Source organism: Perissodus microlepis, chromosome 20 (genome assembly GCF_051167445.1).
Source record: "Perissodus microlepis isolate ML-2025 ecotype Zambia chromosome 20, ASM5116744v1, whole genome shotgun sequence".
NCBI classification, from domain to species: Eukaryota; Metazoa; Chordata; class Actinopteri; order Cichliformes; family Cichlidae; genus Perissodus; species Perissodus microlepis.
In genome coordinates, this window is record NC_140480.1 from 15,471,219 (window position 1) to 15,484,653 (window position 13,435).

At 40.0% G+C, this 13,435-nt stretch overlaps 1 protein-coding gene across 3 annotated transcripts in view; it reads right to left on the reverse strand.

Annotated features, from left to right (window-relative positions):
* klhdc8b (kelch domain containing 8B) overlaps positions 1 to 13,435 on the reverse strand; it is a 237,855-nt gene that overhangs the window by 163,259 nt on the left and 61,161 nt on the right. The window contains exons 2-3 of one of the 3 annotated variants that reach the window (XM_084916439.1): positions 5,468 to 5,802; positions 4,395 to 5,309 (exon numbers count right to left, since the gene is read on the reverse strand). In XM_084916439.1, the coding sequence (XP_084772565.1) occupies positions 4,395 to 4,785 (391 nt within the window). In that variant the 5' untranslated portion in view covers positions 4,786 to 5,309; positions 5,468 to 5,802. Of the gene's footprint in view, positions 1 to 4,394; positions 5,803 to 13,435 lie in introns of all 3 variants that reach the window. The other 2 variants (XM_084916440.1, XM_084916441.1) reach the window with 2 other exon arrangements.

A 13,435-nucleotide genomic window follows, 5' to 3' on the forward strand; every position in this document is an offset into this window, starting at 1 on the left:
ACAGAGATACAGATCAGAGAGTTTGACCCTCACATGAATATCAGTAACAAGGCATTTTAACTGTGAGCATAGAAATTGAGATGGAAAACACTGAAAAGGCATGGTAAGACTTTACCTCGTAAAAATAAACGACACCCGCTGTTTGCAGTGAGTACTTGTGGACTTTTATTTTGGTTTTGGTTCTTTGGATATAAATTCAAATCTTTCAAAAGATTCCCCTCTCCCTGACAGTCATGCTCATGAATACATGAATACACTACACTGCTATCATGATAGTAAGGAAAATGATAATAATGACAGAAGACTGGAAATAGTGCATGAAAAAAATGATAGAAAACTATAAATTGCACTCCTTTGTATTTCTTCCTTCCTATTTCCTTCCACAATGCACTGCAGTTTCTCTGGAAACTATGAACCTGGAAACATGAGCATCCATGCTGTTAATGTTAAGCTTTTCTGTAATGGCACTTTTTCTCTAATGAATGTGACAACATCCACTTAGAAACAGTTTTGACTGCAGGGCTCCACAGGCCAACTCTTCAGCCGAACTGGTTTCCGCACTCAAAGCATGCTCCTGCTTGAGTTCGCTGCTGGCTGGGTAACCATAAATACTGAATTTTATCAGATCTGAAACATTGCACTAACGCAAAGAGGCTAAAGCTAAAGCTGTATCCAGAGCAGAGAGCCAGCCACAAGCCAGCAGCCTTGATAAGAGCTAAAGGATCAAAGCAGTTATGAGGAAAATTAATAAGATGGGTGAAAAAATGTATTGAATTTATAAATGTATTGGAAAATGGTGTAATATCTCGAATACCTGACATTTGTTTTGTTATATATAAATATGTTCCACTTGCTTTTGTTTGGTAAGATCAAATCTATCACACAAAGGTGGATGTACAGCAACATTTTCAATGAATTATTGGCACCTCTTTATTTTCAGTTGTTTTACTGAAATAAGTAACAATTTGGGGAAATGTATAAGGTTTGATTTCTTTAATTATTATTATGAAAATAAAAATTGAGGGTTGAAGAAAAGTTGATTTTGCTTTTCATATGCTGTTAGTTGTACTTATAGAAAACTGGAATTGACAAAAAATCCCTATCACTAGCTCACACTGTAATCGGTGCATCTCTAGTATATTTATATATTTTTATATTGATTTTTTTTTCTCATACACCATTTAAAACCACTGGGACTAAAACTGAAAGAACAACACTAACATTGTGTTATCACAAGAATAACTTCATTTAGGCGTCACATTAACTTCACAGTATACACTACTGTAATTTTAGTCAGATCTTCTGGTGTCTTGGTAATGGGGCTTTGACATGGCTACTGACAAATCTATTAACAGACACAGTCATTTTTATATATTGCTTTTAATGAATGCAGCCCTTTTGATATATGATATATGGTACATTATACAGCACTTTTCCCATCAGACTCATTCACAGATCACCACTTTGGATGCATCTATTCTTGCTTGTGTGGAATTCAGCCTATATTATGTATTACAGTTGGTGCTTTATTTAAAAAGCAGCTTTTGTATTTCTAGCCAGTCGGGTTATTTGAAAAGTGCCCCTAGCTGACTTGACGCCCCGGAAAAAAGTCGTAAAATATGCTCTCGATTCTATACATTTTAAATGACTGCAGCTAAACTTAGCACAAAGCATAACGTCATTATCAATAGTTGATGATGCACGTAGAAAACATGGATATAAAGTAGATATATTCATTGTTTTCATGCAAGACAGAACTGTTAGTGTGTTAGAGTATGTTTAGAAAAAAGTAACATCAGGCAGTTATTCAAAGATGCTAAAACTTCAAAACATGAAATCTCCCACACACCAAATATGTGTAGATTAAAACTAGATTATTAACAGTGTTAAGTCTTTCACCCAAGAGTTCTGCTATTCAGTTAATAGCAAGGAAATTTAGTAGAGTCCAATTCCCTCCAAACACTTAAGATAAAAAGAATCACTGATCCAAAAGCAGAATGTTTGACAGTGTTTCTAATACATCGCTCTGCACATTTCACAAAATTACTGCATCATAGCTGCACAATGTTTCATCATAATATACCCATAATACTAAACCATGTAAAGTTTTAATATTCATTTGATAACACATTCCAAAAACAAGCTACAAGGATCAAACCGATCTGCAGTTCCCTCATCAGCAGCACCTGTGCTCTGTCTCTTGCATATTAAAAACAGTATAGGGCATATATACATGCACATCAGAGAAACATTCCCTTATTCTGTCTCTATTACCTTGAAAGGTCATATTGATTCCTCAGTTTATAAGGCCAGCGCTCAACAGAAAGCAGCCTGAGATGTAAACAAAGGAAACAGCAGGAAGAAGCACTTCAACAAGTGGATGTCTCTTTTATTCTCCTTCTGATCTCAGTTTTTTTGCTCCGTATTGTAAAAATGTAAATCTCTCTGGATTTTTTGGCTAAAGATATGCACTCCATCTTTTCCCCTTTATTGGAAAGGAGATCATTGTCTTGTCTTCTTTCTCCCTCAGCCTCGCTTTCTCACGACTCTCCCTTCCTCCTGCCAACATACACAAACTAACAGCCAGCACACGCCTGGGGAATGAGCATGAAGTCCAGTATGTTTATTCAGTGGAGGCAGACCTCGTGATGATTGCCTCTGCACGAGCTATGTTCGGTGACATTCTGCGTACACGAGGAAACATGCACACAGTAGACATGAGCGCAGACACCCACAACTAATCTACTGACCATTTACATAATCAGAACTTTGGGCCTGGCCACGTGCAGTATTTACAGAACCTAAACCAAAGCTAAGCACCAACATCACGACTTGTGCGAGCAGCAATCGATCTGAGCACCACTCAGCTTTAATCACAAGAGAAAAACCTCCCACTCAGGAGACACTTTAGCATCTGAAAGGCTTCTACCAAAATGAGATCCTAATTAGTTAACTTCGACACCTCGGAGAATTGAGTTTGTTTCTGCTGTGACTGTTTTAAAGCCTTACAAATACGTCAAAGCAGCTGCATACTCTTCTTCATCAGTTCTTAATGAGCCTATGTAAAGATTTTTTTGGAGTCACTGAGGGAGGGCATGCAAAATCAAACACAAGCAGAGGAGTGCTCTGCAATTAGGTAAACCTGTCAAACAAAGACTGGGCACACTATCTCTATGATCTAGCTTTTTTCAGCTCTGGTGCAACGCTGACTAACTTGGCTTTGTGTATCTGATACAAAGCGTTGTATCAGCAGATCAGCATTGTATCAGCATTGTAAAAAACAATGAGAGTAAATGAAAAATAAAAATTAATGTCATCACTTGCCTTTTTTTGCATTTGTCTCATTTCAGCTAAGTGTGGGAGTCTTTACTGTGTGCTGCTGTTATTTCTGCTCATGCTAGTTTCTCCTCTCCCTGCTCTCACTGTGAGTGCAGCTCCTCACACAAAGGCAACGTGCGTGGGAAACGGAATTGACCAGCAACAAGTGAAGGGAAAGAGAAGTTATTTTGTTGATGGCAATAAATCTAACTAAAAGTCAATAAATCAAGCGCCCCAGGAAGTATTACATCACACATAATAACACAAGAGAGAAGAGCCAAGGAGAAGTGGACTGGTTTTTATATGGTGCTTTACAAAACATGCCTCATCACACAAGCACTTGTTTCTAAACCTAAATGCTTTCCATCTAAAATTCACCGTCTGATAGATGCATCAGAGGGCAACTTGTGGTTCAGTACTTTGCCCAAAAATACACCACCATGCAGACGAAAGTAACCAGGAATCAAACCAACAACCTTCTAATTAGTAGATGACCTAAAACCTGAGATACAGCCACCCAAACCCACATGCAATGTGTCATCATTAAGCTTTTCATGTGTATCAGGTCACTAAACCCCATTTGGTGGATAAATCAAAAACACTGACCAACATACATAGAACACCTCTTTCCTGCTAGCAAACAGGAAAGCTAACATAGCTAACATGTGGCAAAAAAAAAAGGAAAAATACATTGAAATTAACAGACTGCTGTCCAGAGGCTGTCACCTTTATGCTTTCTGGGACATCCTTACTAGATGGCACATCAGTGATCATACACATGAAACAATCCAGTCATTGGATGAATGGAAGTAGTATATGGAAAGAGGTAAAACTTGAAAATGTAAAATTAAAAGGATTGCCCATCCTACAAATATTTACCTGTAACCTCATCAAAGCTGCAGTAAACTAATAACAAGTACATCTTTAACTAAACTGGTTACAAATACTAAGCCATGATTGGACACTGCTCTTTGAGATCACCAGATTTATGTTCAAAGTTTCAAAGTGAGAAAACTGTGACAGTGTGACAACAATATCACAAAGCAGAGCAGCGCAGGTGGATTACGCTTTCTTACCTTTCTCCACTGTGGTGACTCCCATGGATGGCTGACCCAGACTCGCCTTTGTCTCCCATTTGCCCTCATCGGGGTGGTACATTTCCACAGAGGCCAGAGGGGTCTGCTGCTGATTCATTCCCCCAAGCACCATAACCTGGCCCCCTAGCACCACAGCTGAGGCCCCCGCCCGCGCAGTAGGCAGTGGAGGCAGTTGGCTCCACGTCTGGCTCTCTACATCCAGGACTTCAACGCTGTCCAGAGGCATGCCGGTCTCACTGCAGCCCCCGAGCACATAGACCAGGCCTTCGTGGTAAACAGGCGTGCAGTAGACGCGGCACTGCGACATGGAAGGGAACTGCTCCCAGTACAGAGACTTGACAGGACTCACCGCCATCTCCTGCACAGGCATGTCTCCAGGGCCGAGAGGAGGGGACGCACCATCACACACACACACACACACACACACACACACACACCGTAGAGGAGGTAGAGAGAGAGAGACAAGGAGGGCAAGCAGGAGAGGGCACGCAAAGGTGGAATGCAAAGAAGTAGAAACAAGCAGAGTCACAAGCTTGTTTCTGTCTGTCTGAGTGACCACCTGAACTCCTGTGTCCACAGAGAGAGCGAGGATGACATGAGAGAAAAGAAAGATGGATGGGAGGGGGTGAAGAAGACAAGGATGTAGGTCAGTGAAAAGAGTGAAGTGAACAAGGAGAAAGGAGGAAAGCAGCAACGCGAGTCACTCACTCCTCAGCCAGATGTCATGACTCGCTCTCTACTCAAATGTTTTATTCATCCAGCTGTTGGTGTTTTCGAGCAGTGAAGCCATCTGCCCTTCAGTCTCCTCTATTCCTTCCTCTTCCAGCCCTCTTTTCTCCTTCACTGCTTCCTCCTGGGTGTTATTTTGGTTAAAGTTTAAGTCTCAGTATACTCCTGGGGGGGAAATGACATTTGAACAGGGGTTTCTGAGGGCCAAATATTTAATCCCACAATAATCTGAAAGTCAAGGGCTGAGGAATTTTAAAAAGAGAGGGAAAAAATGAAGCAGCGAGACGGGGCTCAAGGGGGAAGAGGGGTGAAAGGATACTGACCTTTAATAATATCCTGACAATCCAAGAAAAAGCCTTTTTGGCGCCTTCAGTCGAGGGGCAATTATTCAGGGCTACCAGTGCCCCTCAGCTGTAGCTCTGTAGTTCTGTTTGCACCTTTGTGACAGAGCGCACAGCAAAAAAAAAAACTTGCTCGTGAACCAGAGTCTTTAAACTCTACAGGACTGTAATGACTGCAAGACTTTGTCACATTTCAAGAAAGAATGTTTTCTTTTGGTTAAACAAAAATTCCAAATCCTGGTGTCGAGCGCTGAGACTTGTCATCAAACACAAAGTGTGTGCTGAGAAGCTTCCTGGTAGCTTTGGAGAGGCCCAACCTGGAAGAAAAGACAGTGCAGGATTAGACATGCACTTGGTAGTATAAATTAAAAGCTAATATGATGACAAGCTTATAATTACAATATAATTCAGTGAGACCAATGTGAGAGGGAAAATTATCAAAGTACTGCATGGCAGAATGTATTTAAAGCCCTGTTTGTGCTGGTGTAAACAGCATACAGTATGTGCAAATAGATCAAATAGAGAATAACAACTATTAACAAACAGCTGGAGTAATGGTAGTATAGTAATCATATGCTACCCATGTAAAGCTGGTAAGACCTGGCTAAAGCGTGCCTCTGGTGAAAGGTTTTAATCTTTCTGTTATTATTAAAGTAAGAAGTGAAATGAAAGAGTTTATTTTTTATTCTCGATCCCATCACGGTCAAGCAATCATGGAAATTTTCCTACTCCAATCTGACTAAACTAAAAACAATCAATTTTTGTTTTGTTTTGCCTGTTTTTTAATAGAAAATGCACAATAATTAACAACAGTACTTGGGTCAATCGTATAAATGTGCCCAATTCAGCCACGCAGACATATTCCCATCTGCAATTCCTGACAGTTTGAAGGCATTCATGAATACTATAAGAAAACCAAAGGCACAAAAGCATCTATGCATAGAAAAGAGCGAGAAGTCTATGAATAATAAAACAAAGACATAACCATATATATTATTAAACAAACAGACCACTTATAATGCTTAGAAGCAAAAATAAAAGCACATGAAAGCACCAAAACAGAGAGAGTAAAAGAGTGACTTAAACACTATTTTGGGCTATGACAGCATGTCTGATCATCCAGCAACCACGGTTTGGTTTAGAGAAATGCTAAATCATTTGTACATGTATGAGTTCTGGGGGCTTATTAATCTAGCTCTCAAGAAGGACACTAAGGCGTTGGAGAGACATAATCCATTATCTCTTCCCAGGTGGAAGCAAAAAAACACCTTACACAGGAGGTGTCTGGGAAGCATCCCGGTCAAATGCCCAAACCACCTCAACTGGCTCCTTTTTGATGAGAAGTGGTAAAAGCTCTACTCTGAGTCCATCCCATATGAGCGAGCCCCTCACCCCCTCTCTCTAAGAGAGAGCTCCAACACCCTTCAGTGGAAGCTCATTTCCTTCGCTTTTCCCCACAGTACCTAAAATTGTAATCTTTTGAACACCAGTCACAGTCTTAGGTTCTTCCTTAATAAATGTGAAGTAAACGTGTACAATTTTTCTATAGAAAGTCTATTTAGTTTGTCACAAGTGTTCTTCAGTGTTAATTTATAAAATATAATCACAGTATTGGTGAAACAAATTACAATTATTGTCCTTCAAATCCTTCAGCCCCATTTATTCTACTCTGTATTTATCCCAGTCAGCTCATCCTGCATTTATCTGCCTTCCAGCAGCTCACTTGCAATGCAACACCACCAACAACCAGCAGCAGGACTGCGGTACATGCAAATAGGACAATTACTGCTGCTGATTGAGTTACAGGGTTCTGTAACCAAAAGTGGGAATTAGATGCAAATGGATCCAAAATCTGATAAACATTTAATCAATAAAGATTTAAATGAGCAAATGTAACATCTGCTGAATCATAATTGCTTAGTGCTCCCGACACAAACATGTGTCAGGGCTGAGTTCAAAGTATAGAGAGTTAGAACAACTAATCCAATCAGATCTCAACATAAGAGCACTGCATTCATATTTCAGTGTATCTTAGAATCACATTCATACTGTTGCCAGCAATGAGAAGCCTGTCTGTGCAATGAGTGTGTGTCTGTGTGTGTCTGTGTATGTAGACGCAGCAGGAGGCGAGCACACCGTGACCTGAGGTATGACAAGGAAAGCAATGACATTTAGCAGGTGGGAAGAGAGAAAGAAGGCAACACAATATATAGTGTTGCTCTACTCCACACTTTCTCCTCTGCTGTCCTCATCTTCTAGCTCTATATGTTGACACTGTATTCATAATTAATGATGCATTCTTCCTCGGCTCAATTAGTTGGCCTTTAGCTGACCTTTAGGTCAAGTGAGAAGGAAAGGGAAATGAGGTGAGTGCGTGTCCATACTTGTATGTATGTGTGCATGCATTTGCATAGAACAGCTATGTAAATATCTTTGTGTCTGCATCAAGCAAGACAAAGTTATCATGTAAAAGTTTAGTTTCACCACGTTACCTGAATACTGGGTATTCAGTTGTGAAACAGCTTTCTGCTATACACAGCGCTCATTTTTTTTTAGCTAATATATGTTACACTGCCACTGATGTCATGCTCTGAGAAATGCTTTCCATCTTATTAATAAAAAGAAGCACAAAAGGACAGATACAGCACGTGTAGTTTTCACAAACCAGCCATCACAAACGGGAGATGCACACAAATGCCAATTAGAAAACTGCTTATTTTAAATTAAAGAGAACTTTAACCAATCATGGCATGCGTGGTCAGGACTGTCAGTGGTGTGAGTCAGTTATTATGGACATGGTGCTGCTCAGTGCAACAAAATAAGTCAAGGAATAACCAAAATCCAAAATGATGTCTCAGGGAAACACGTAAAATATTATTATAGGGTCTGCCTTACAATATAAAGCTCCTTGAGGCGACTGTTGTTGTGATTTACTGAATTAAACTGAATGAAGGTTTTTGTAAAGCACACTATACTCAGATATTACCAGTGTTGTTGATTGGAAACAAGCCACAACTCATTTCCAAAGCTGCAGAAGGGTTACACAGACTGGCTGAAAGAAAGGTGGGCTGGAGTGGGTCATCGCACCTCTGTGATGGTTTGTGTTGGCATTTCAGCCAATGGTGTCAACATTGATGGAATTATGTACAAAGAAAAGCACCGTCAGATTTTGATCCATCATTCAATTTTTCCAGATGACAGTTAACGCAAAAATACTGGCAACTGAATAAAGACATACCTGGAGAGAAAAAACACACAATGGAACACTATTGGCTCTACAGAGCCGGACGTCAACATTATTGAAGCATTGTGGGATCATCCTGACAGAGAATGGATCAAAAAGTAGACAACATCCAAAGAAGAGCTTTGGATGTCCTTCAAAAAGCCTGGAGAAGTATTCCTTAAAGAAATTACAAAAAAGCTTTTTTACCCTCCGTACTCTTGCCTTTTAGCAAAATGACTGATATGGTGATGATCAGATTTTATGAAGGTGTTTCTAAACATGAAGATTTTAAATTGATGAAGGAAACAGTTCAAAGAGCTGGCATAAAGAAGTTTCAGAAAAAAAGGGTTGTTAATTCTACTCTTGGTATAAACAGCAAGCTAGTGGCTAGGTGTAAGGAAGAGACATGAGACTGAATGCGGATCACCATCCAGCACTTAAAAATCCTCACTGTCTATGTATATATTATCTATAGTGATAAACACATACCTGTGATGCTGCCAAATATGAGACTGTCAGATGTGGGATTTGCAGTCATGTCTGGCACCATCATGGGTTGTGTGCAGTTAGAAGTCATTGAAATTAAAGGCACATGCCTAGTGCCTAATATAAGCTTAATATCAACCAAAGGTGGAAAGTATCGAATTACATTTACTTGCGTTACTGTAACTGAGTAGTTTTTTTGTGTATTTGTCTGTAAGTCTGTAATTTTACTTTTACTTAAGTATATATTTTTAAAAGTATTGTAGTTCGCTACGTTTTCAATCACACCCGTTACTGAGTAAATTTAAAAAAAAAAAAAAACATTGCGCTTCGGAAATACTGCAGGGAATGATGGGTAGCAGAACAAATTGGCGCTAAGGCCACGATAAAGATGGAGTCTGACATCGGTGTTACGGATCCAGTGAAAAAATTCTGCTGACCCTGAACTCGAAGAAACCGATGTGAACCCCTGGCCGTATTTAAGAGACCATTTCGGCTTCAAGTGCAAGAAAGGCAACAGCTTTATTATGCTGTGTAAGCTGTGTTTGCCCAGAGAGACAGAGTTAGCAGCTTTTAAAAATTCCACATCAAACCTGCGCAAGCATGTAGAGGTAAGTTAAATAAAACTTGTACCGTTATGGTAGGAAAAAGGCTGTGTTCAAGTTAATCACATTAAGTTAAGACATCTGTGAAGAACACAGCTAACGTTGGTTGGTACTAGCAACTTGCTGTAATCGGGCACGTTGTTGTCCACGCAACTTACATTTTTTTTTACTGGGTTGGTAAATTGCCAAAATAAAATGTGTTTACTTACATTTTTCCTGTTTGTTAATAATAATAATAATTTATTTTTAAAAATAGTTAAATTAAAGACAGAAGCGGCTACTTTCTTACTTAACCCACATATGTTCACTGTTCACACTGCAGGCAAAAGAATAACAGAGCGCTCACTTGCCTTAGATTAGTCAAGACTTCTGTTACTTGTTAATTAGCACTTGCAACCTACCCTGTTACTGTCCAATAAAAAAAAACACGAGGTATAATGGTATAATTTACCAGTGATAGCTATGTAATGCATTGATGTCTTATTAGGGACTTATGGGGGAAAATATTTTATGTAAAATTTGGTGTGTTTAATGAAAACAAAATTGATTTACATGCTGATTTTTTTAAAAATTTATTAACAGAGAAAACATCCATCCAAGCTGAAGGCCTTCAGTGACTTAATAGCAACGCGGAAGCGAGCCCTGGAGCAACCAGAACCCCCAAGAAAGCAAGCAAAAATCAGTGATGTGATGGCATTGGGTGCAAACAGACGAGTATCACAGGCAAAGGTTGACAAGCTCATGATTAATTTCATTTGTGAAGGTCTTTATCCATTTTCTGTGGTTGAACAACCTTCTTTTAAAGAACTTTTGTTGGCACTGAATCCTCAATGCAAAGTCATTTCCAGACCCACTCTCAGGACCAGAATAGAGGGAGCTGCCAATCAGATGAAAAAAACTTTAATGTTGCACCTCAGTAAAGTAAGCCATGTTGCCACCACTACAGATTGTTGGACAGCACACCAGCAAAGTTTCATAGGAGTCACAGCTCATTGGATAGATGAGGAAACCTTGGAGAGGAGATCTGTTGCCCTTGCTTGCCAGAGGTTGAAAGGGTCCCACACCTTTGATGTCCTAGCTGGTGCCCTTGATGACATTCATTGTCAATACAGAATAAGGGGGAAAGTAGTAAGAACGAGAACAGACAGTGGCTCGAACTTTATTAAAGCATTCAGTGTGTTTGGTGAACAAAGTCAGCCTGAGGAAGCGGAGTCAGAGTCAGATCAAGACTCTTCTGAAGAGACCAAAGCAGACTACCTGGACACATTCACCATTCTGGAGCAAGATGGCGGTCTTGAGTACCAGCTTCCACCACATCAAAGGTGTGCATGCCACCTATTAAATTTAGTCGCTACAACAGATGCTGCCAAGGCAGAAGAGATGAATGATGCATACAAACGGCTATCACGAGCAGCCTTTGGGAAATGCCAAGCAATCTGGAATAAGTCAGCTCGGTCCTACATGGCAGCAGAAATTGTGGAAAGTGAATGCAAGTTCCAGCTCATCCGGCCAAATCAAACTCGGTGGAACTCAACATACATAGCTCTGGAGAGAATCATACAGATCATACAAGAGAAGGGGGAGGATGCTATCAGGAATGTCTGTGAAGAATTCAAAGTGAAAATGTGAGCATTATTTCTTATTGCTAAAGTATGACATAAATGACACAGGTGGAAAACAATGCTGGAGCTAGCTCACTTATTTGTTTTTCAAACCTTTTTTTGAATTTTTAAAATGCATGTCCATACTTGGCTCTACATTCCACATCTATGCCTGAAGGTAATTTACTAAAAATCGTTTTTGCTTTATGTCATACAGGCTGAGTCCAGCTGAAATTGCTTTCCTGACTGAATACTGCATTGTGATGAAGCCTGTGGTGAAGGCTTTAAACCTCCTTCAGTCTGAGACGAATACACACATGGGGTGGCTCCTTCCTGTGATCTTCCAGCTAAAAGTTAAACTCAGCAGACTGGAGACCTCCACCAAAATGTGTCTCCCACTCATCAGAGCCATTCAGGATGGTGTCAAAAAGCGCTTTGGTGGGATGATGGAAGACCCTGAACTGATTGCTGCTGCAATCCTTCTTCTGAAGTTCAAGACCACCTGGACTGAGATGCCTGATATCATAGAAGCAGGTCTGATTTCATAATTTAATATCATGCCGTAATCAGTTGTTTCTTATAAATTTCAATAATTAATTAACTAAACTAACTATTAATTAAATAAAGTACAATAACATGCACCTTTCTACACAAACTGTAGTTTTTGTAATTCATGCACTATAATAAACACTTGTTGCCTCATTTATTAAATGTCAGAAATATTTAATGTGTTGTGTATTTGTCATTCAATAGGTCTGATCTATGTGAGACAACACCTTGACCAGATGGCAGAGGCTGGGGTGGAGCAAGTCAAGCAACATTCATCAGATGAAGAAGACTTCTTCTTTTCAATGAAGTCCAAAGGGCCACAAGGTATAGGAGAGCTGGATGGGTACCTTGCCTGTGTCTCGGACAAGATGGATCTGCTGAATTCATTTCCACACATCAAAAAACTTTCTCTCAAACTTAACACTGGCCTGCCTGCCACAGCTGCCTGCGAGCAGCAGTATTAGTATGTCTCTTTAGCGGTGCTGGACTACTGTTCACTGCAAAACGAGCAAGGATGAGCTCTACTAATTGTGAAAATCAACTGCTCCTCAAAATTAACAGGAAGTTCAGAGAGTAACACTCTAGGATGGACACAAAGGAACTTTAATCTAGAGGTACAGCAGAGCAGGGCCAAGTTTAAAAAATTAAAAAACATCTTTATAGCAGCTGCCGTACAGTTCAGTTCAGTACTTGTTCTCTTATTTGACAGTTTAAAACACATTCTAATGTAAAAGAATGATATGGTTTTGTATTGAAAACACTGTGATACCTGACAGTTTGGTTGATTGGTTTGGTGACCATTATCCATTTTCATGTATAGACTTGCAGTTTAAGTGCCACTGCACTGCACTTTAATTTGTAAAGTTTTTCTTTTCATTAAAAAAGAACTACTGGGACAAGCTGGAGGGCGCAGTGGCCAAGTTTTCCAGCAAGGCAGATGAGGTTGTGGCAGCCATGAACAAAATGCAGAAAAAATTATCTGACTGTGTGGGGAGAGTAGAGCAGACGGAGAAACGCATTTCAAATGTAGAAGATGAACATGTGGTGATGGGGACCACCATTTCAAGATTAGAGAAAGAAAATAAAGTACTGATGGATAAAGTAGTGGATTTGGAAACCAGATCCCGACGCAATAACCTCAGGTTGGTCGGAGTTCCAGAGGGAGATGAGGGCGCGGACACCTGTGGATTCCTGGAAAACTGGATAACGGACGTATTGGAGTTGAACACATCAAGGAGCCATCTGGTTATCGAGAGAGCACATCGCATTGGCCCAACAAGAAAGCCTGAGGAACCTCCAAGAACATTAATAATGTGCTTTCTTAACTACAAACAGAAAGATATGGTGCTCAGAGCAGCAAGATCGAAAAAGGATATTTTGTACAAGAACAAAAGGGTGAGATTCTATGAGGACGTCGCCACAGAGGTGCACAAACAACAGAAGAAGTTTGGAGGGGTACGACAACAACTCTGGAAGATGGGACTGAGAA